Below are 22712 nucleotides of genomic sequence, written 5' to 3'. Positions count from 1 at the left end.
AAACCGGAGCACCCGGAGAAAACCCACGCAGACACAGGGAGAACTTGCAAACTCCACACAGGCAGTACCCAGAATCGAACCCGGGTCCCTGGAGCTGTGAGGCTGCAGTGCTAACCACTGCGCCACTGTGCCGGCATGATTAGTAAGTTTGCAGATGACACCAAAATTAATGGTATAGTGGACAGTGAAGAAGGTTGTCGAAAGTTACAACAGGATATAGATCAACTGGGAAAGTGGGCAAGGGATTGGTTAATGGAATTTAATGCAGACAAGTGTGAAGTGATGCATTTTGGGAAGTTAAACCAGGGCAGGACATATAGAGTGAATGGCAGGGCCCTGGGGAGTGTTCTTGAGCAGAGAGACCTTGGGGTGCAAGTACATAGTTCCCTGAAAGTGGCAACACAGGTAGACAGGGTGGTGAAGAAGGCGTATGGCATGCTTGCCTTCGTCAGCCGAGGCATTGAGTACAAGAGTTGGGACGTCATGTTACAGTTCTACATAATGTTGGTGAGGCCACATTTGGAGTACTGTGTGCAGTTCTGGTCACTGCACTACAGGAAAGATGTGATTAAGCTAGAGAGGGTGCAGAAAGATTCACAAGGATGTTGATGGTTTGGAGGGTTTGAGTTATAAAGAGAGATTGGATAGGCTGGGTCTGTTTTCCCTGGAGCGAAGGAGGCTGAGAGGGGACATGATAGAGGTTTATAAGATTACGAGAGGCATAGATAGGGTAGATAGCCAGAGTCTGTTTCCCATGGTCGGGGTGACTAAAACTAGAGGCATAGATTTAAGGTGAGAGGGAGAAGGTTTAAAGGGGATCAGAGGGGTAAATTTTTCACACAAAGAATAGTGGATATCTGGAATGAGCTGCCTGAGGAGGTGGTGGAGGCAGGAACACTAGCGACATTTAAGAGGCATCTGGACAGGTACTTGAATGAGCGAGGCATAGAGGGATAGGGAATTAATGCAGGCAGTTGGGAATAGTATAGATAGGCATTATGGTTGGCATAGACGTGGTGGGCCGAAGGGCCTGTTTCTATGCTGTATGACTCTATGAGTATGGTGTTTATCAACTTGATTCTCACAAGGCTGAAATAGTCCTTAAATATTTTCTTGGATGATGCCTGATCTGAAGTATTAGTGCTTTGGTGTTCTGTTTCTCCCTGCCTGTTCCTTGACTCTTCAGCTTATCTTTCCAAGCCCCCTTAATCTAACTTCACCAGTTCCCATTTTATATTGTTCAATCATTACAATTCCAGTCTTTACTGCCACTAAAAACGAAAATGTAAAGAGCATTGTTTAGGAGTACCCCTCGAATGCTGTTTGGAAGCTGCCTAGGCTTAAATGTTTGATATCCTCATATACAATATAAAGTTTGAGATAGAGTGGCCTTTTGCCTGGGAAGTTAAGAAGTCTAGTTTGTAGTGCAGTATGATCGAATACGAATAGTCATGTATGTGTCATGTATGATTGCACAATGTTCAGCACCATTTGCGACTCCTCAGATACTGAAGCAGTCCGTGTAGAAATGCAGCAAGACCTGGACAATACCCAGGCTTGGCTGATGAGTGGCAAATAACATACGCGCCACGCAAGTGCCGGGCTATGACCATCTCCAACAAGAGAGAATCTAACCATTTCCCCTTGACATTGAATGGCATTACCATCACTGAATCCCCCACTATCAAAATCCTAGGGGCTTCCATTGACCAGAAACTGTGCTGGAGTAGCCATATAAATACCGTGCCTACAAGAGCAGGTCAGAGGCTAGGAATCTTGCAGCGAGTAACTCACCTCCTGACTCCCCAAAGCCTGTCCACCATCTACAAGGCACAAGTCAGGAGTGTGATGGAATACTCTCCACTTGCCTGGATGAGTGCAGCTCCAACAACACTCAAGAAGCTCGACACCATCTAGGACAAAGCAGCCCGCTTGATTGGCACCCCATCTACAAACATTCACTCCCTCCACCACCGACGTACAGTGGCAGCAGTGTGTACCATCTACAAGATGCACTGCAGCAACTCACCAAGGTTCCTTCGACAGCACCTTCCAAACCTGCAACCTCTAGCACCTAGAAGGACAAGGGCAGCAAATGCATGGGAAAACCACCGCCTGAAAGTTCCCCTCCAAGTCACACACCATCCTGACTTGGAACTATATCGCCGTTCCTTCACTGTCACTGGGTCAAAATCCTGGAACTCCCTTCCTAATAGCACTGTGGGTATACCCACCCCACATGGACTGCAGCAATTCAAGACGGGAGCTCACTACCACCTTCTCAAGGGCAATTCGGGATGGGTAATAAATGCTGGCCTAGCCAGTGACACCCACATCCCATGAATAAATAAAAAAAAGTCACAAGATGAAGCAGGAAAATTTAACAGCAAATTTAAAGGATCTCTGAGTTTTAAATTTTTTTTCTTTGTTTGAAACAATGTTGCATCTATCGAGCAAAAGCCATAATTTCATATCTATGAATACAGACTGCATTTGAGTTCTGGTACATATGCCCCTTTTCAAACAACATGGAGAGGACCAAATTCAATTCAGTCTGAACGCATCAAGTCCCTCTAGGAGTTATAGACTCTCGGGATTCTTGCCTTGTATTTAGTTGGAGCTTATCAAGTAATACTAGCTGTTATATAATGACTTTCATGACCTCAGGACATCCCAAAGTGCTTTACAGCCAATGAAATACTTTTGAAATGTTGTTTAGGAAACATGGCAGCTAATTACACATAGCAAGGGCTCATAAATATCAATTTGATAATCAGATAATTTGTTTTTAGTGATGTTGGTTGAGGGATAAATATTGGCCAGGACACAGACAAGTACTCTCCTTCAAAATAGTGTCATGGCTCTTCCACTTGTGAGGGTAAATGGGCCACTGTTTAAAATGTCTCATCCAAAGGACAGAATCTCCAGTAGTGTGGCATTCCCTCAGTATTACGCTTGAACCCAGAACATTCTGACTTAGAGGCAAGAGTGTTACCATTGAGCTACAGCAGATCAGGTGCGAAGACTATAGGTAGCTTTCCCACCTCATGTCACACTTGTAGTACGTCCAATTCATTCTCTGGTTGAGAATGACTAATTTGGCACAGACCAAGGATCGAACAGGGAATCTTCCTGGTCTTTATGGCTCAGTACCGCACCATGTCTTGCATTTACCCACACAGAAATCGAGGGAGAGGAGGAACTAGCAAACATATTTATAAATTTTGGGAGATGTAATATGATGCCTTATTCAAAAGTAACTGTTGTATGTCAGTATAGTGTCACTGCCCTTGACTATAAGATTTGTGGTGCTAACCGTCAAATCACATGTCCTCAATATATTTTTATTTTAATTTGTTTTGTGAAAAAGAACAGAAGTCTGTGCAGTATCTCTGCTGCCTCTATCATCTTGCCTCATTTTTGTGACAGCATTTTGCAAAAGAGTTGCACAACATTGTTGACTGCTATGTAATTCATTATTTTGAATTAAATTTAATTATATTTTCCCTGTAGAATTCAGGTTAAGTACACTTTTGTAATTTTAAATAGAATATGTACTTTCCACATTATCAGTGTGATCCCACAGAGTAATTTTAGAAATGTCATAGATCCTTATCAGCACCAGACTTACCACAATAATCTTGGATTGTGCAAAGTTTACTGGAAAGAACCAGGCACACTGGTTCTGCAGGCTGGAAAGCTCACTTGACCAATGTAATTTGAACAATTGTGGAGCTGTAATTACATGTGCGTTTCTAGCCCCAAGCTAGTTGGAGAAGCATCAGTGTGACTTCTTGGATGCCTCAAATGGCACCAGAATCCAACAGTGATAATGACAAGGAACTGCATAAGAAAACAGTCTGGAAATAGTAATCGACCAGCACATTCTTTCAGGCTGATACCAAGACAAGGCTTCTATGGGTCAGACTGAGCATGGATTGTCACAGAAGGTGGTGCATAGCTCGGCTCTTTTGTTATGTCTACAGGAGAAAAAAGAAGGCATAAACATGTATCATTTGTGATACTTATGTAAAAATCCTATAAATAATGGTTTGAGGAGAAATTTTGGAATGCTAATATTTAATGGAAAAGCTTTTCTATATTTTCCCATCAGTCTAAAATGTATTAAATGTTTCTGTGGAGAGAAAAAATAGGCACTGCTAATAATGCTTTTGATTTCTAATTATTTCTGTAGATAAATTAGTAGAATCCCATTTCTCTGGTTTATTTTTAATTTGCATAGACCTGACATTTCTTTCTCATGAGTACAATAGCAAAATTCTACCTCATGAAGTAAGAATTCATGTGATTGATATGTATAGCAACTTCAAAAATGTATTTATGAAGATCATCTCTGATCTGAAAAGAACATGGTTATCAACTTGCTAGAAGCACTGCTTTTGCATTTCTATTGCACAAAATGACTGGAATCAACTTACTCAGCCATCTTACTCAAATATAACCCATTTTATATATAAACTATAATGGTTAAATAATATGAATTAAGCAAACAGTTACATTTAAAAAAAAACTTTTGAATTGAAAAGATTAAGGAATAATAGGTTAATTTTAGAAGGAAATTATATGGAGTAATTGTGGTAAGTTAACAGCAAAGACTTCTTAAAGGGGCACACTCTTAGGTTTTCAATCTTTAGCATCATTAAAAAATGTTACTTAACAAAATACATACAGGTTCTGAAGATGTTGGCTTGTTTTGGTGCGTGATACTGGAGGTCCCCTCCGGTATCTTACACAAGTAGCCACTTTTTATGTGTAACACAGTGAGTATTGATTAGCTACCCTGCAGCGGAGGTATGACAGTCAAATTCAGTTTGTTCTCACCAGCATGCACATAAGTACACTTTCCAGCAATTAAATCATTGGTCATCAATCAAGGCCAGGTCATCGACCTGAAACATTAACTCTGTTTCACCTTACACAAATGCTGCCTGCTGAGTATTTCCAGCATGTTCTTTTTTTATGTCAGAACCAGGAATACTGGCTATATTCTCCTCTGCCTAGCCCAGTGGCACCGAGACCAATCGTAGCACCCTACCATTTCTCTAGCTAAGATCAGCATAAGCCAGAGATGCAACCTATGAATCTTCCTAGTTGGCATAATTAAGTGTGCCTTCACGTGAATTGACGAACACTGTACAGCTGCTGATGGTCATGTGTTACTTTGCATATGTGAATGACAGTTCACACATGCAATCAATCTTGTGGGCAGTAAAATTACCAGTCGTTTCCACGAAATAATTCATTGTACCCAGGAAAACAGACAGTAGTTAAACACTGCAATTTTCTTTTTGAAATGTGGCTCAAGTTTGAGCATTGACATATTGCACCATTATATAAAAATGCTATTATATCCAGGGAGTAATTTTCTTCAGATATTTTTTCAGTTTTCTCTCCTGACCCACTCCTATGCTAAGCCTTTACAGAAATGTATTTAACGTGAATATATTCAATTTAAAAAGCTAATCTTGTTGAGGCTGCTATACTGTAGGTCTTTTATCTGGAATTGTCTTAAAGTATTCTTGATTTAGTTAAGAATTTATGATTTCATATTACAGAGTGCTGCAGCTTGTGGTCTAGAGACTCACAGTGATGCCATCCAGCCCGGCCACATCAGAGAGGTGATCCGACGGTACAGCCACAAAATTGGCCCTCTTTCACCATTCACAGTACGTAATAACAGAGCTATAAAAAGTTATATTTATATGTAAGAACGTTTTTAGTTTCAAGTGGTCAAAGTTCGAAGTATTGAAATTGTTGGGAGCAATTTGTGGCAGCTGTAATTTTCTTGGAAAAAAAGTTTATGAAATTCTCTTCGGAGAATAAATACTTTTTTTGGCAGCTGAAGCATTACTAAATACTCTTTTCCATTATAGTTCACGTGTTTTATATTACTTTAGAATCTTATATAGTTGTTGCTACAAATCCTCTGAAGAGTCTTGTTAATACATTGCATAGGCATTTATTGCAGATTAGCTGAATGAGTGGACCAAGTATATCTAACAAGTTATACTACATTCTGTTGTTACTGGAAATTTTGTTGTACATACTTTTGGTTAAAGCTGAAAGCTTAACAATGATTTTGTGCCAGAACTGAATTATGTTCTCTGTAGATTTTCAAGAAAAGGAAGGGTTAAAGTATCAACTCCAGTGACTGGATTGGGTGTTTTCTTAGCTTTGTGAACTGTCTGTTGCTTTTTGACTTTTGGTTGTAGGATCTCAGTGCTTGCCAGTGTGATGTCTGCCAAGCTGTAACCAGCTGGCTATGTCATAAAATTTGGAATGTTTGCTTACTTTTGTTATCGCACTTAATAATGTTCAAATTAACCATATAGAAAGATAAGTGGATGGGATCTGTTAAGAATTATAATTGCTAAGATTTCTTTCTATAAATCTCTACAGTTATTGTATTTCTAAATAGCTCGTCTTTCCTAAACAGTAACATTTTAACAAGTATTGATAATTATCTTCTGCCTGCCACTCTGTTTCAAGTTAACACAAGTAAGTCAAATGTTCCAACAAATAATGTATTCCATTTACAGCATTTAGCCAACCAATAATAACAGTGGTGACAACAACTTATACTTATATAGCCCCTTAATGTAATAAAACGTCCCAAGGCGCTTGAAAGGAGCATTAGAAAACAAAGTATGACACTGAGCCACAAAAGGAGATATTAGGTTAGATGACTAAAAGCTTGGCCAAAGAGGTAGATTTTAAGGAATGTCTTAAAGGAGGAAAGTGAAGTGAAGAGGTGTAGGGTGGGAATTCCAGAGCTTGGGACCTGGACAGCTGAAGGCACAGCCACCAATGGTGGAGCGATTCAAATTAGGGATGCACAAGAGGCCAGAATTAGATGTGATAACAATGTGGAAACATTTTTTTAAAGTTATACTACCATACTACTTGTACAGAAATATTGAAGTTTTCTTGATCTGAGATAGGCTTGGGTCAAAAGAAATCAAAACTGCTCTGTAAAAACGTACATTATAATGATAGCATGCAGTAAATTGCATCACTTGAATTAAAAACAACGGAACACACAGTTTGCTTTAAAACAGATTCACGTGGCCTTGCAGTTATTTCTGAATTGTTCATGTTAATTAAATAATAAAAAACAATAAAATTGGGAGGGCTAGTAAACTATCTTAGCCTCGAATTCCTAGCACAGCCAGAAGTGCGAAGGGGCTGGATTTCTGCCTGATGTAAATTCTAGTTAATCTGATTATTTTGAGGTGCTCATGCCATTTTGGGAGACTGGGGTGCTAGTTCCAGCAGGAGAGGTGACCTTGCCATAGTGTCATGGAGCTAGCCATGCTGGACAAAGTGACAAGAAAATGCTGGTGGCCCACAATTTAATTTTCCCCACTTCCCAGGGGCAGTTAATTACTCTGTAATTGATTGCCACAGGGAAATTGACTTTTTAAAAAAAATACTGGGCTCCATTTGCACCAGGATTTATTCCTATCACATACTCTACTGCTGCTTTGATAGGCACATAGTACTCTAGGGGCAAGTCAGGATTTAGGATGGCTCACATCATACCACCTGTCCCAGCTCTTCCATTGACATCACCACAAAGGAGCTGGACTCGGGAAGCACCCCCACACTTCCTGGGGAACTGCCTAGCCTTTAACCATTGAAGCCATCGACTTGCTTAACCGCTCCCCCATGACAGCCTTTGATGCCCTTATTCCCAGAAAAATCTTCAGATCCCTCCAGTCTAAGTAGCACAGACTTGAGCTTATCTGGTGCACAACTGGTCTAGCTATCCATCACCAGATCTGGCTGCACCACATCGAGCACTTTCAGACCCTTCGACTAAAACGGCGCACCACTTCAGGATCATCCACTGATGTTGTAAATGGTTTCTTCTGCTTGGGGAGGCGGTGGCATAGTGGTATTATCACTGAACTGGTAACCCAGAGACCCAGGGTATTGATCTGGAGACATGGGTATGAATCCCACCACAGCAGAAGATGGAATTTGAATTTAATTAATAAATCTGGAATTAAAAGCTAGTCTAATGATGACCATGAAACCATTGTCAATTGTTGTAAAAACCCATCTGGTTCAATAATGTCCTTTAGGGAAGGAAATCTGCTGTCCTTACCTGGTCTGGCCTACATGTGAATCCAGACCCACAGCAATGTGGCTAACTCTTATATGCCCTCTGAAATAGCCTAGCAAGCCATTCAGTTGTACCGAACCGCTACGAAGTCAATAAAAAGGAATGAAACCGGACGGACCACTCGGCATCGACCTAGGCACCGGAAACAACAACGGCAAACCCAGCCCTGTCGACCCTGCAAAGTCCTCCTTACTAACATCTGGGGGCTTGTGCCAAAGTTGGGAGAGCTGTCCCACAGACTAGTCAAGCAACAGCCTGACATAGTCATACTCATGGAATCGTACCTTACAGGCAATGTCCCAGACACTGCAATCACTATCCCTGGGTATGTCCTGTCCCACCAGCAGGACAGACCCGGCAGAGGTGGCGGGACAGTGGTATACAGTAGGGAGGGAGTTGCCCTGGGAGTCCTCAACATCGACTCCGGACCCCATAAAGTCTCATGGCATCAGGTGGGCAAGGTAACCTCCTACTGATTACCACCTACCGCCCTCCCTCAGCTGATGACTCAGTACTCCTCCATGTTGAACACCATTTTGAGGCAGCACTGAGGGTGGCAAGGGCACAAAATGTACTCTGGGTGGGGGACTTCAATGTCCATCACCAAGAGTGGCTCGATAGCACCACTACTGACAGAGCTGGCCGAGTACTAAAGGACTTAGCTGCTAGACTGGGTCTGCGGCAGATGGCGAGGGAACCAACACGAGGGAAAAACATACTTGACCTTGTCCTCACCAATCTGCCTGCCGCAGATGCTTCTGTCCATGACTGTATTGGTAGGAGTGACCACCGCACAGTCCTTGTGGAGACGAAGTCCCGCCTTCACATTGAGGATACCGTCCATCGTGTTGTGTGGCACTATCACCATGCTAAATGGGATAGATTTCAAACAGATCTAACAATGCAAAACTGGGCATCCATGAGGCACTGTGGGCCATCAGCAGCAGCAGAATTGTACTCAACCACAATCTGTAACCTCATGGCCCGGCATATCCCCCACTTCACCATTACCATCAAGCCAGGAGACCAACCCTGGTTCAATGAAGAGTGCAGGAGGGCATGCCAGGAGCAGCACCAGGCATACCTCAAAATGAGGTGTCAACCTGGTGAAGCTACAACCCAGGACTACTTGCATGCCAAACTGCATAAGCAGCATGCGATAGACAGAGCTAAGCGATCCCATAACCAACGGATCAGATCGAAGCTCTGCAGTCCTGCCACATCCAGTTGTGAATGGTGGTGGACAATTAAACAACTAACTGGAGGAGGTGGCTCCACAAATATCCCTGTCCTGAATGATGGGGGGAGCCCAGCACATCAGTGTGAAAGACAAGGCGGAAGCATTTGAAACAATCTTCAGCCAGAAGTGCCGAGTTGATGATCCATCTCGGCCCCCTCCTGAAGTCCCCAGCATCACAGATGCCAGACTTCAGCCAATTCGATTCACTCCGCTTGATATCAAGAAACGACTGATACTGCAAAGGCTATGGGTCCTGACAATATTTCGGCAATAGTACTGAAGACCTGTGCTCCAGAACTTGCCGCACCCCTAGCCAAGCTGTTCCAGTATAGCTACAACACTGGCAATGTGGAAAATTGTGCAGGTATGTCCTGTACACAGAAAGCAGGACAAGTCCAACCCGGCCAATTACCGCCCCATCAGTCTACTCTCAATTATCAGTAAAGTGATGGAAGGTGTCATCAACAGTGCCTTCAAGCAGCACTCGCTCAGCAATAACCTGCTCAGTGATGCTCAGTTTGGGTTCCGACAGGGCCATTCAGCTCCTGACCTCATTACAGCCTTGGTTCAAACATGGACAAAAGAGCTGAACTCAAGAGGTGAGGTGAGAGTGACTGCCCTTGACATCAAGGCAGCATTTGACCGAGTATGACATCAAGGAGCCCTAGCAAAATTGGAATCAAATGGGAATCAGGGAAAACGCTTTGCTGGTTGGAGTCATACCTAGCGCAAAGGAAGGTGGCTGTGGTTGTTAGAGGTCTGAGCTCCAGGGCATCACTGCAGGAGTTCCTCAGGGGTAGTTTCCGAGGCCCAACCATCTTCAGCTGCTTCATCAATGACCTTCCTTCAATCATAAGGTCAGAAGTGGGGATGTTCGCTGATGATTGCACAATGTTCAGCACCATTCGCAATTCCTCAGATACTGAAGCAGTCTGTGTAGAAATGCAGCAAGACTTGGACAGTATCCAGGCTTGGGCTGATAAGTGGCAAGTAACATTCATGCCACACAAGTGCCAGGCAATGACCATCTCCAGCAAGAGAGAATCTAGCTATCTCCCCTTGACATTCAATGGCATTACCATCACTGAATCCCCCACTATCAACATCCTAGGGGCTACTATTGACCAGAAATTGAACTGGAGTAGTCATATAAATACAGTGGCTACAAGAGCAGGTCAGAGGCTAGGACTCCTGTGGTGAGTAACTCACCTCCTGACTCACCAAAGCCTGTCCACCATCTACAAGGCACAAGTCAGGAGTGTGATGGATTCCTCTCCACTTGCCTGGATGGGTGCAGCTCCAACAACACTCAAGAAGCTCGACACCATCCAGGACAAAGCAGCCCACTTGATTGGCACACCATCCACAAACATTTACTCCCTCCACCACCGACGTACAGTGGCAGCAGTGTGTACCATCTACAAGCTGCACTGCAGCAACACACCAAGGCTCCTTAGACAGCACCTTCCAAACCCACGACCTTTACCACCTCGAAGGACAAAAGCTGCAGATGCATGGGAACACCACCACCAGCATGTTCCAGTCCAACTCGCACACCATCCTGACTTAGAACTATATTGCCGTTCCTTCGCTGTCGCTGGGTCAAAATCCTGGAACTCCCTTCCTAACCACACTGTGGGTGTACCTACCCCACATGGACTGCAGCAGTTCAAGAAAGCAGCTCACCTTTTCAAGGGCAATTAGGGATGGGCAATAAATGCTGGCATAGCCAGTGACGCCCACATCCCATGAATGAATTTTTAAAAATGTACTATCTCTCTTGATTTCAAAACCACCATCATCACCCTCCCATCCCCCCTCCTCAAACACCCATCCCTACATTTTGAAAGAAAAAGCAAAGAACGGAGTACACACTGAATGAAAAGATACTGAAGGGTGTGGATGAATAGAGAGACCAAAGGCCTTCCAGCGCTTCTTGTGGGCCAGGAGGAGCAATAGTGTTTCCTGACCCCACTCTTCCCCCCCAAAGCTAACCTGCATTCCTTCCCATGATCACTGACTCTCCACCCCCACCCCGCAAACACCGAAACCACTGAGATCACCAACACCTTCCCCCACGATCATGTGCCCCCGGTCTCCCTCTGATCACTCGCGATTGTCCCCTCCCCCCAAACCTTCAAGGCACGTTGTATTCACCTTGCCCCAGTCCCCTGTGATCTCTACCCAGAGATGCAAGAAACCAGCTGCTCCTTGGCTGCGGCCTCTTCTTGCACCAGTAGGGAACCAGGCCCAAGCAGTCAGGCTGGCTTCCAGGTGAGGAACCTGAGAAAAATAACATATGTTCGGGGATACGTGGACTTAACTCCTCCCTTTCCCCCCAGCTTGGAGACATCACCCCAATAAATATCAGGGCCAGTGGGACAAATGGCCTCTTCCTATGCTGTAACTTTTTATGTCTCTTCTGTTCTTGCAAACCATCTCTAACCTCCATTTCCTCTCCAAAGTTCTTTAATGTGTTGTCACCTCCCAATTCTGTGCCAATCTTTAAAGTATCTCCATGTTTGAATCTCTCCAATAACGTTTCCATCCCTTCGACATAGGAGCAGACTGGCTATATAGGAAATCAGGCAATCTTCTGAGTGCCCTGTGAATGATTCCGTAACACTATTAACAGCGCCTTTTTTCAATGTTGATCCTAAGAATCCCATTCCCTTTCGGGGAATCAGTCTGTCCCACTTAAAAGTGCCAAACAAAAGTAAGTTTTTGTTGTTTGAAATGGATACAGGAAGGGACAGCGAACCAGTGGAACTAAGTCCCATGCCGAGTTCCTTCACCCCACCCAACTCCACCCTCAGATTCCACAACAATTATGCTCCTCTACTAACTCCCGTGCCCTGAGGAATTTTCAAAAAGGAAGCAAAACTATAAATAACAATACATGTGCGATGAAACTGTGAAACAAAACAACTTTATAATAAAATTATATGAACATGGCAACAAGTTAAAAGATCAAAATAAAGCAGATTTCCTTTTGCATGATTGCTATTGCCAGCAGTGTCAGTGAGCAGTGGTTAAGATTACAGTGGATTTTTACATACATTTTTAGCCTTGAAGTACAAAGTCCAGTCAGCAACTGAGTATAATGCTCGAGATAAATAAAGAGAGATTCTAAAAGCACAAATGTTGTGGTTATTAATTTGATAATGTGGGTTAGAATGCTGATGCAATAGTGACTTGTGAGTCATTAATATGTAAGAAAAGCAACATCAGAATGTTCAAGATAACGATTAAAACATCACCCAGATTACAAGCTTGATGTGCATTTATTGTATATCTTTGCTGACACAGTCCAAGCACCTGCAAGAATCTTGCTTCTCGCCAATCAATGACAGAATAACATTGACAGCAGTCATGGTATGGAGAGCAGGTCAGCCAAAATCTCTACTGATAATTCCATGGTAACAACTGGAAGCTGGCATGAGGGAAATGGGATGAGAGGGAGGAAAAAACATAAATGGAGGAGGACAGTGTGACGTTATCTCTCTATACTGCTGAATGGATGCCCTCAAAAAAAGCAGTATTATATCTTTTAAAATGGTACTAAATTATTGTTTTTAATTAAGCAATCTGTATGAAAAGGAAATAAAAGCAAATTAAAGTCATAGATACAGCACTGAAACAGGCCCTTCGGCCCACTGAGTCTGTGCCGACCAACAACCACCCATTTATACTAATCCTACATTAATCCCATGTCCCCTACCACATCCCCACCATTCTCCTTCAACCTACCTACACTAGGGGCAATTTACAATGGCCAATTTACCTATCAACCTGCAACTCTTGGTTGTGGGAGGAAACCGGAGCACCCGGCTGAAACCCATGCGGTCACAGGGAGAACTTGCAAACTCCGCACAGGCAGTACCCAGAAATGAACCTGGGTCACTGGAGCTGTGATGCTAACCACTGCGCCGCCAGTGTAGAGGAGTCCGCATTGTGAGCAGTGAATACAGTATACTAAATTTAAAGAAGTACAAGTAAATCGCTGCTTCACCTGAAAGGAGTGTTTGGGGCCTTGGATAGTAAGGAGAGAGGGGGTAAAAGGGCAGATATTACACCTCCTGGAAAGGTGCCGTGGGAAGGGAGCAAGGTGTCAGGGGTAATGGAGGAGTGGACCAGGGTGTCGCGGAGGGAACACTCCCTTCAGAATGCTGACATGGGAGGGGAGGGGGAGATGCTTTTGGTAGTGTCATCACGTTGGAGGTGGCAGAAATGGCAGAGGATGATCCTTTGGATGTGGAGGCTGGTGGGGTGGAAAGTGAGGACAAGGGGAACCCTGTCGTGGTTCTGTGAGGGAGACGAAGGGGTGAGGGCTGAAGTACCGGAAATGGGCCGGATGCGGTTGAGGGCCCTGTCAACCACAGTGGGGGTGGGGGAATCTTCGGTTGAGGATAAAGGAAGACATATCAGAAGTGCTCTTGTGGAAGGCACTACTTCAGGATCATCCACTGATGTTGTAAATGGTTCCTTCTGCTTGAATACCATCTCTCTTGCTTTCAAAACCACCATCATCACCGCCCCCCCATCCCCCCTCCTCAAACACCCATCCCTACATTTTGAAAGGAAAAGCAAAGAACGGAGTACACACTGAATGAAAAGATACTGAAGGGTGTAGATGAATAGAGAGACTATAAAAAGGAAGTTGTAATCTTTATTTGACAAACCATACATGTGATGTATTATCAAGATGAAATGGAATTAATTGCTTCTTCATGATGGCTCTTTGACCTAATTGTATAACTTTTACTACTTAAAAACCATATAAATCATGCAGCAGTAGCTAAAAATGGTAAGGGTGAATGCTTAAGCTGTCGTAAATGTGGAAAATTACTAATTTGTACTTGTTTAAATGGAACAGTTTTTACTGATAATTGATTGTAACTTTGGCTTTGTTTCCTTTCAAATTTCCTCCCTTCCCATTGTTTTCATCTCTAATCTCACGAGGTTGCAAATTAATGTGTTGTTGCCTCCAAAATCTGTGCCCATTTTTCATGCAGCTCCATATTTAAACCTTTCCAATTAGGTTTTTATTTCTGCTACAGCACTGAAACGGCCCTAATCAAGTTCACACGTAACATCTTATATAACTGTGACAGTGGTGCACTATCCCTCTTCATCCTTCTTGACCTAGCTGCAGTCTTTAACACAAACTCTGTACCCTTTCCAAAGAGTAAGTGTTGTGTGTGTGAAACTGAATGCATTACTCCAGGTAAGATCTGATGAAAACTCTACAATAAACTGTCGACATTGGCTCGAATTTTGCAATAGTAATGACAGGAAAACTGTCAGCATTCTCTACCAGGACTCCTCTGAAACTGACAGCAACGTCTGGAGTCCACACATGTGCAGTTAAATGCAGGCACCCAGAAGTTGCTGTCAGTGATTCTATGCTTTTCTGTAGAGAAGTCCAAGCAGGTTTCAGTTAATTAGAAATCACTGAAATGAAGAGAACCTGCACTTCTACACTCTTAATTTCTCTGTAAAAGCCCTTGAAAAAGTTACACCTTGTTGAATGTAACTGTTTTTAACCATGTACAAATTTAAGAACAAAGAACAAAGAAAATTACAGCACAGGAACAGGCCCTTCGGCCCTCCAAGCCTACGCCGATCCAAATCCTCTATCTAAACCTGTCGCCTATTTTCTAAGGGTCTGTATCTCTTTACTTCCTGCCCATTCATGTATCTGTCTAGATACATCTTAAAAGACGCTATCGTGCCCGCGTCTACCACCTCCGCTGGCAACGCGTTCCAGGCACCCACCACCCTCTGCGTAAAGAACTTTCCACGCATATCCCCCCTAAACTTTTCCCCTTTCACTTTGAACTCGTGTCCCCTCGTAATTGAATCCCCCACTCTGGGAAAAAGCTTCTTGCTATCCAACCTGTCTATACCTCTCATGATTTTGTACACCTCAATCAGGTCCCCCCTCAACCTCCGTCTTTCTAATGAAAATAATCCTAATCTACTCAACCTCTCTTCATAGCTAGCGCCCTCCATACCAGGCAACATCCTGGTGAACCTCCTCTGCACCCTCTCCAAAGCATCCACATCCTTTTGGTAATGTGGCGACCAGAACTGCACGCAGTATTCCAAATGTGGCCGAACCAAAGTCCTATACAACTGTAACATGACCTGCCAACTCTTGTACTCAATACCCCGTCTGATGAAGGAAAGCATGCCGTATGCCTTCTTGACCACTCTATTGACCTGCGTTGCCACCTTCAGGGAACAATGGACCTGAACACCCAAATCTCTCTGTACATCAATTTTCCCCAGGACTTTTCCATTTACTGTATAGTTCACTCTTGAATTGGATCTTCCAAAATGCATCACCTCGCATTTGCCCTGATTGAACTCCATCTGCCATTTCTCTGCCCAACTCTCCAGTCTATCTATATTCTGCTGTATTCTCTGACCCTAACCCTAACCCTAACCCTTCACTATCTGCTACTCCACCAATCTTAGTGTCGTCTGCAAACTTGCTAATCTTGCTAATTATAACTGATGAACAAGCTTTCTCTCTCGGGGCTTGAAAAAGTTATTTTATGTTTGTGGAATGAAAAATCTTCCTCTTGTAAAAAAAAAATCCACATTTTAAAAAATATTTCTTCAAAATTTTGATATTTCAGCTTCTACCTTAATCCCATGTGCATGTACCAATCTTTATTTAAGTCTCTGTAAAATTGTAGTAAAAAATGAAAGATAGTCATTGCTTTTAACTTCCAGGTTGGCTGTCTGAGAATGCTTCAATGTGATTAGCTGCTTACCCCGCTTGATGATATCACCGTTGCTAGACATCCCTTGACTTGGCGTCAGATTCAAATTAATGTCAGGAAAGGGGAAATTCATGCCACAGGGATTACTAGATTTCTGCAAGAGCAACTCAGCTAGTCCCATCCCTCCTGTCCTTTCCCTATCGCCCTGCAAATTCTTTCTCTTCAGTTGCTTATCCAATTTTCTTTCGGAAGCCCCAATTGTATCTGTCTCCACCACACACTCAGGCAATGCATTTCAAATCCTAACCACTCACTGTGTAAAAACTTTTTCCACATGTCACCCCCGTATCTAAGGAGGATCGGAAGATTATGACCAGAACCTCCCCAATTTCCTCCCTTACTTGTTTCAGCATCCTCAGATACATCCCATCCAATCCTGGTGACAGATCAACTTAAAGTACTACCAGCCTATCTAATACGAGAGGGCTTGCCATAATCTTCCAATCTTCCCTAGATATGGGGGAGGTGGCAGAGGATTGGATATTGGCAAATGTGACATCCTTATTCAAGAAAGGGTGTAAGGACAGTCTGAGCAACTACAGGTCAGTTACTTTAACATCAGTGGTGGGTAAGGTTTTTGAAATAATAGTCAGGAAAAAGAAACAGCAGGCACTTGGAGGGGTTTGAGCTCCTTAAGGATAGTCAGCACGGATTTGAAACATAGAAAATAGGAGCAGGAGTAGGCCATTTGGCCCTTCGAGGCTGCTCCGCCATTCATTATGATCATGGCTGATCATCCAACTCAGTAGCCTATTCCGGCTTTTGCCTCACACCCTTTGATCCCTTTAGACCCAAGAACTATACCTAACTCCTTTTTGAAAACGTACACTGTTTTGGCCTCAACTGCTTTCTGTGGTAGCGAATTCCACAGGCTCACCATTCTTTGGGTGAAGAAATTTCTCCTCATCTCAGTCCTGAAAGGTTTACCCCGTATCCTTAGACTATGACCCCTGGTTCTGGACTCCCCCACCATCAGAAACATCCTTCCTGCATCGACCCTGTCAAGTCCTGTTAGAATTTTATAGGTTTCTATGAAATCCCCCCTCACTCTTCTGAACTCCAGCAAATATAACCCTACCCGACTCAATCTTTCCTCATACGTCAGTCCCGCCATCCCAGGAATCAGTCTGGTAGACCTTCGCTGCACTCCCTCTATAGCAAGAACATCCTTCCTCAGGTAAGGAGACCAAAACTGCACACAGTATTCCAGGTGTGGCCTCACCAAGGCCCTGTATAATTGCAGCAAGACATTCCTGCTTCTGTACTCGAATCCTCTCGCTATGAAGGCCAACATACCATTTGCCTTTTTTACCACCTGTTGCACCTGCATGCTTACCTTCAGCGACTGGTGTACGGGAACACCCAGGTCTCGCTGCATATTCCCCTCTCTGTTTATAGTCGTTCAGATAATCTGCCTTCCTGTTTTTGCTACCAAAGTGGATAGCCTCACATTTATCCACATTATACTGCATCTGCCATTGCATTAGCCCACTCACTCAACTTGTCCAAATCACCCTGAAGCCTCTCTGCATCCTCGTCACAACTCACCCTCCCACCCAGTTTTGTGTCATCTGCAAATTTGGAGATATTACATTTAGTTCCCTCATCTAAATCATTCATGAATATTTTGAATAGCTGAGGTCCTAGCACCGATCCCTGCGGTACCCCACTAGTCACTGCCTGCCATTCAGAAAAGACCCATTTATCCCTACACTTTGTTTCCTGTCCACCAACCAATTTTCTATCCATCACAATACACTACCACCAATCCCATGCGCTTTAATTTTACACGCTAATCTCTTATGTGGGACCTTGTCGAAAGCCTTCTGAAAGTCCAAATAAACCACATCCACTGGCTCCCCCTCATCAACCCTGCTACTTACATCCTCGAAGAAGTCTAGTAGATTTGTCAAGCATGATTTCCCTTTCGTAAATCCATGCTGACTCTGTCCGATTCTACCACTGATCATGCTTGGCTAATCTAATTGAATTTTTTGATGAAATAACAGAGAAGGTTGATGAAGGGAATGTGGTGGATGTTGTCTGTATGGAGTTTAAGAAGGCGTTTGATAAAGTATCAGATAAAGGGCTGGTTCACAAAATTGAGGCTTATGGAATAGCAGGATCAGTGTCCAATTAGATTTTTTTTAAATTGGCTTAAAGACAGAAAACAGCGAATGATGGGAAATGGTTGTTTTTTTTACAGACTGGAGGATGGTAGTCAGTGTTGTTCCCCAAGGGTCAGTGCTAGGACCACTACTTTTTTGCTATATATAAATGACTTGGATCTTGGAATACAGAGTAGAATTTCAAAATTTACCAATGTTACCAAACTTGGAGGAGTGGTAAACAGTAAGGATGAAAAGAACTGCTTGCAACAGAACATAGATAGGCTAGCAGAATGGGCAGACAAGTGGCAGATGGAATTTAATACATACAAGTGTGAGGTGATACATTTTGGCAGAATGGCTGGGATGAGGCAATATAGACTTAATGACACAGTTCTAAAGAGTGTGCAGGAACAGAGGGACCTGGGGGTGCCTGTGCAGCAATCGTTGAAGGTGGCAGGACATACTGAGAGAGTGGTTAGCAAAGCACATAGGAACTTGGGCTTCATAAATGGAGGTATTGAGTACAAAAACAGGGAAGTTATGCTGAACCTTTATAAAGCTCTGGTTAGGCCCCAACTGGAGTATTATGTCCAGTTCTGGTCATCACACTTTAGGAAGGATGTGAGGGTCCTTGAAAGGGTGCAGAGGAAATTTATTGGAATGATTTTAGGGATGGAGGATTTTAGTTACAAGGTTAAGTTGGAAAAGCTGGGGGTTGTTCTCCTTGGAGCAAAGGAGATTGAGGAGAGATTTAGTAGAGGTGTACAAGATTATGACAGGCTTAGATGATGGAAGATGTTATTGACAGTGCTATCAATCAGCACTTATTCAGCAATAACCTGATTACTGATGCTCAGTTTGGGTTCAGACAGGGCCACTCAGCTCCTGACCTCATTACAGCCTTGGTCCAAACATGAACAACAGAGCTGAACTCAAGAGGTGTGGTGAGAGTGACTGCCCTTGACATCAAGGCAGCATTTGACCTAATGTGGCATCAAGGAGCCCTAGCAAAACTGGAGTCAGTGGGAATCGTGGAAAAACTCTCCACTGGTTGGAGTCATACCTAGCACAAAGGAAGATAGTTGAGGTAGATAGAGGCCATCATCTCAGTTCCAGGACAACACTGCAGAAGTTCCGCAGGGTAGTGTCCTAGGCCCAACCATCTTCAGCTGCTTCATCAATGACCTTCCTTCATTCATAAGCTCAGAAGTGGGGATGTTCGCTGATGATTGCACAGCGTTCAGTAGCATCGCGACTCCTCAGATAATGAAGCAGCCCATATCCAGATGCAGCAAGACCTGGACAGCATCCAGGCTTGGGCTGATAAGTGGCAAGTAACATTGCCTGGCTTTTGAGTGGTGTGAATGACCATCTCCAACCATCCCCCCTTGATATTCAGTGGCATTACCATCGCTGAATCCCTCACTATCAACACCCTAGGGGTTACCAATGACCAGAAACTGAACTGGACTAGCCATCATTAGTACTGTGGCTACAAGAGCTGGTCAGAGGCTAGAAATTCTGCAGTGAGTAACTAACCTCCTGACTCCCCAAAGTCTGTCCACCATCTACAAGGCACAAGACAAGAGTGTGATGGAAGACTCTTCACTTGCCTGAATGACTGCAGCTCCAACAACACTCAAGAAGCTCAACATCATCCAGGACAAAGCTGCCTGCTTCATTGGCACCCCATCCACCACCTTCAACGTTCACTCCCTCCACCACCAATGCACAGTGGCAGCAGTGTGTACAATATACAAGATGCACTGGAGCAACTCACCAAGGCTCCTTCGACAGCACCTTCCAAGCCCGCGACCTCTACCACCTAGAAGGACGAAGGTAGCAGATGCATGGGAACACCACCACCTGCAAGTTCCCCTCCAAGCCACATACTGAGTTGGAAATATTGTCATTGGGTCAAAATCCTGGAACTCCCTTACTAACAGGGATTTATGGCATAGAAGGAGGGCATTCGGCTCTATAGAGCAAATTTCCTGTGTACCTACACCACGTGGCATGCAACGGTTCAAGAAGGCAGCTCACCCTCGCTTTCTCAAGGGCAATGGGGATGGGCAATATATGCTGGCCTAACCAGCGACACCCACATCCAGTGAAAGAATAAAAAAAAGTATGTTAGACAAGGAAAAACTGTTCCTATTAACTGATGATACAAGGACTAGGGAACACAGATTGCAGGTTTTGGGTAAGAGATGCAGGGGGAATGTTAGGAGGCACTTATTTGCGGAGCGAGTGGTAATGACCTGGAACTCGCTGCCCACGAGGGCAGTAAAAGCGGAGACAATCAATGACTTCAAAAGGAAATTGGATGGGATCTTGAAGAAAATAAACTTGCAGGGCTACGGGGATCAAGTGGGGGAGTGGGACTGACTGGATTGCTCCACGGAGAGCTGGCATGGACTCGATCGGCTGAATTATTTATTTATTTAGTGAATACAAATCCCCTGGAGCCAAGCGATAGCCTCCTAATTTGCTGAATTTAGGGTGATTAATCCGCCATTTAGTCTGTAGATGGTCACTCCTCGATGATGTGCAGCACTGTTTGTGTCTCTCCACAACTTCATAACGGGTTTGTACTAAGGCCCCAGTGGTGGAGGTTGGCTGTGCAGGGGCACTGTCTTATTCCGAAACTGTTTAGCAAGGACCATTCTCGCCATGGTAGTTCAAAGCCTGCCATTTGACAGATGGGGTTTGTCACAAGGAACTTGTTAGCAACTTCCCGTGTTTCCCATTTCTTGATCCAAAGGATGTCTACTGGTAGATCTTGCTCAGGAAATTTGCTCTATAGAGCCGAATGCCCTCCTTCTATGTCATAAATGACTCCATGACTTCTCTTTATCAATTTTTAGATCATCTAGTATCTCAACTACCTCCTCTTTCACTATGACTTGTGCAACATCATCTTCCTTTGTAAAGACAGATAAAAAGTACTCATTTAGCACCTCACCCATGCACTCTGCCTCCATGTATAAAATCCCTTTTTTCCCCTAATTGGCTCCACCCCTCCTTTTACGTCCCTTTTTATATACTCATAGAAGACTTTTGGATTTTCTTTTATGTTAGCTGCCAGTCTCTTCTCATACTCTCTCTTTGCCTCTCTGATCTTTTTCTTCACTTTCCCACTGAACTTTCGATATTCAGCCTGGTTCTCACTTATATTATCAATCTGACATCTGTCATATGTACCCTTTTTTTTACTCTCTATCTTGTCATAGACAGAACTTCTGGCTAGGTGGATTGTATATGGAAACAAACTGGGCCACTTTCTGTGAGTGAACTTTTTTTTAATCCACACATGGACCTTGATTAAAAAAAGAAAGAAGGCAATAATATACTAACATCCTAGATAAATATACTTCATTTTTCTCACATTCACATCTTGCCACTTTGGGATAGTATTTGTACATGAATAGGTTGTGCTATCAAATTGTCATGTCATTACATTTTATGTAATGTGTCATGCAGACCCCCACCTGCCAAGAATGAGGCATATTAATTTTGTTATATATGAACATTGATTTTAAAATGTTGCTGGAGCGAGGAAATGACTTGTTAATTTGATCAGCCTAGGCTGGAAAAACATTTACATACTAAGAGACAGTGCTTGTGGAGACAAAAGACCATTCCCTGAAACATTGAACCCACAATGGACTTTGATCACTGGACATTGAAGGTGAGGAAGCTCACATTCCAGAATGACTGCTAAGATGGCCGAATCCACAAACACACGTGGTCACACCAGCTAGTCACATGACTAACCTGCTGGGCAACCTGAGTTTTTTTGAATTGTACAGACAGTTTGAGAGAGAGAGAGACTGTTTGCTTCTGGACTATAAAGACCTCTCCAGGCTGGCTCGCCACAGCCTCTCCTGTCTACTCCCATCTCTTTCTCACGGAACTCCAAACCCACTGAAGACACGTGAACCTCACGAGAGAACAGTCTCCTACATTGAACAAGGTTTAAGACAAATACTGGGCCCCAACGAAAAGCAAGACCTACCTATGATCAAGGATGCTACAGCGAGCTCTAAGAACAGTAACCAAAACCATCTTCAGATATTGTCTCAAACTTTTCCACTTTATTTCTTCTGCTCTTTTCTGTCTCTATTTTCATGTGTGCATCGTGTATCCATGCTAGTATGGGTGCGTCATGTATCCGTAGGCGGTTAATCAAATTAGAGTTTAAGTTTAATTAAGTTCAACCTTTCTGCTTTAAACTTAAGAAAACCTGTTTGGCTGGTTTCTTTGCTTTATAATTTGAAGTTAATGAACAAGGAATACACCAAGGGGGAGCTAAAAATACGTGTGTTTAAAATTAAACCCTGTTATGGTAAGATTAGGTGAAGGCTGAGAGGGAATCCTAGACCCCTTTCTTACCTGGTCAGAACAGAAGTTTGGGG

At 43.5% G+C, this 22712-nt stretch overlaps 1 protein-coding gene across 11 annotated transcripts in view; it reads left to right on the top strand.

Moving 5' to 3' along the window:
- supt3h (SPT3 homolog, SAGA and STAGA complex component) overlaps positions 1-22712 on the top strand; it is a 662265-nt gene that overhangs the window by 540950 nt on the left and 98603 nt on the right. For all 11 annotated transcript variants that reach the window (XM_068024500.1, XM_068024453.1, XM_068024471.1 and 8 more), the window contains one exon: positions 5577-5687. In XM_068024500.1, the coding sequence (XP_067880601.1) occupies positions 5577-5687 (111 nt within the window). The remainder of the gene's footprint in view (positions 1-5576; positions 5688-22712) is intronic.

This window comes from Heterodontus francisci, chromosome 3, assembly GCF_036365525.1.
Source record: "Heterodontus francisci isolate sHetFra1 chromosome 3, sHetFra1.hap1, whole genome shotgun sequence".
NCBI lineage: Eukaryota > Metazoa > Chordata > Chondrichthyes > Heterodontiformes > Heterodontidae > Heterodontus > Heterodontus francisci.
The sequence above is the reverse complement of the archived record's forward strand: the minus strand, read 5'-3'. Positions and strand labels throughout refer to the sequence as shown.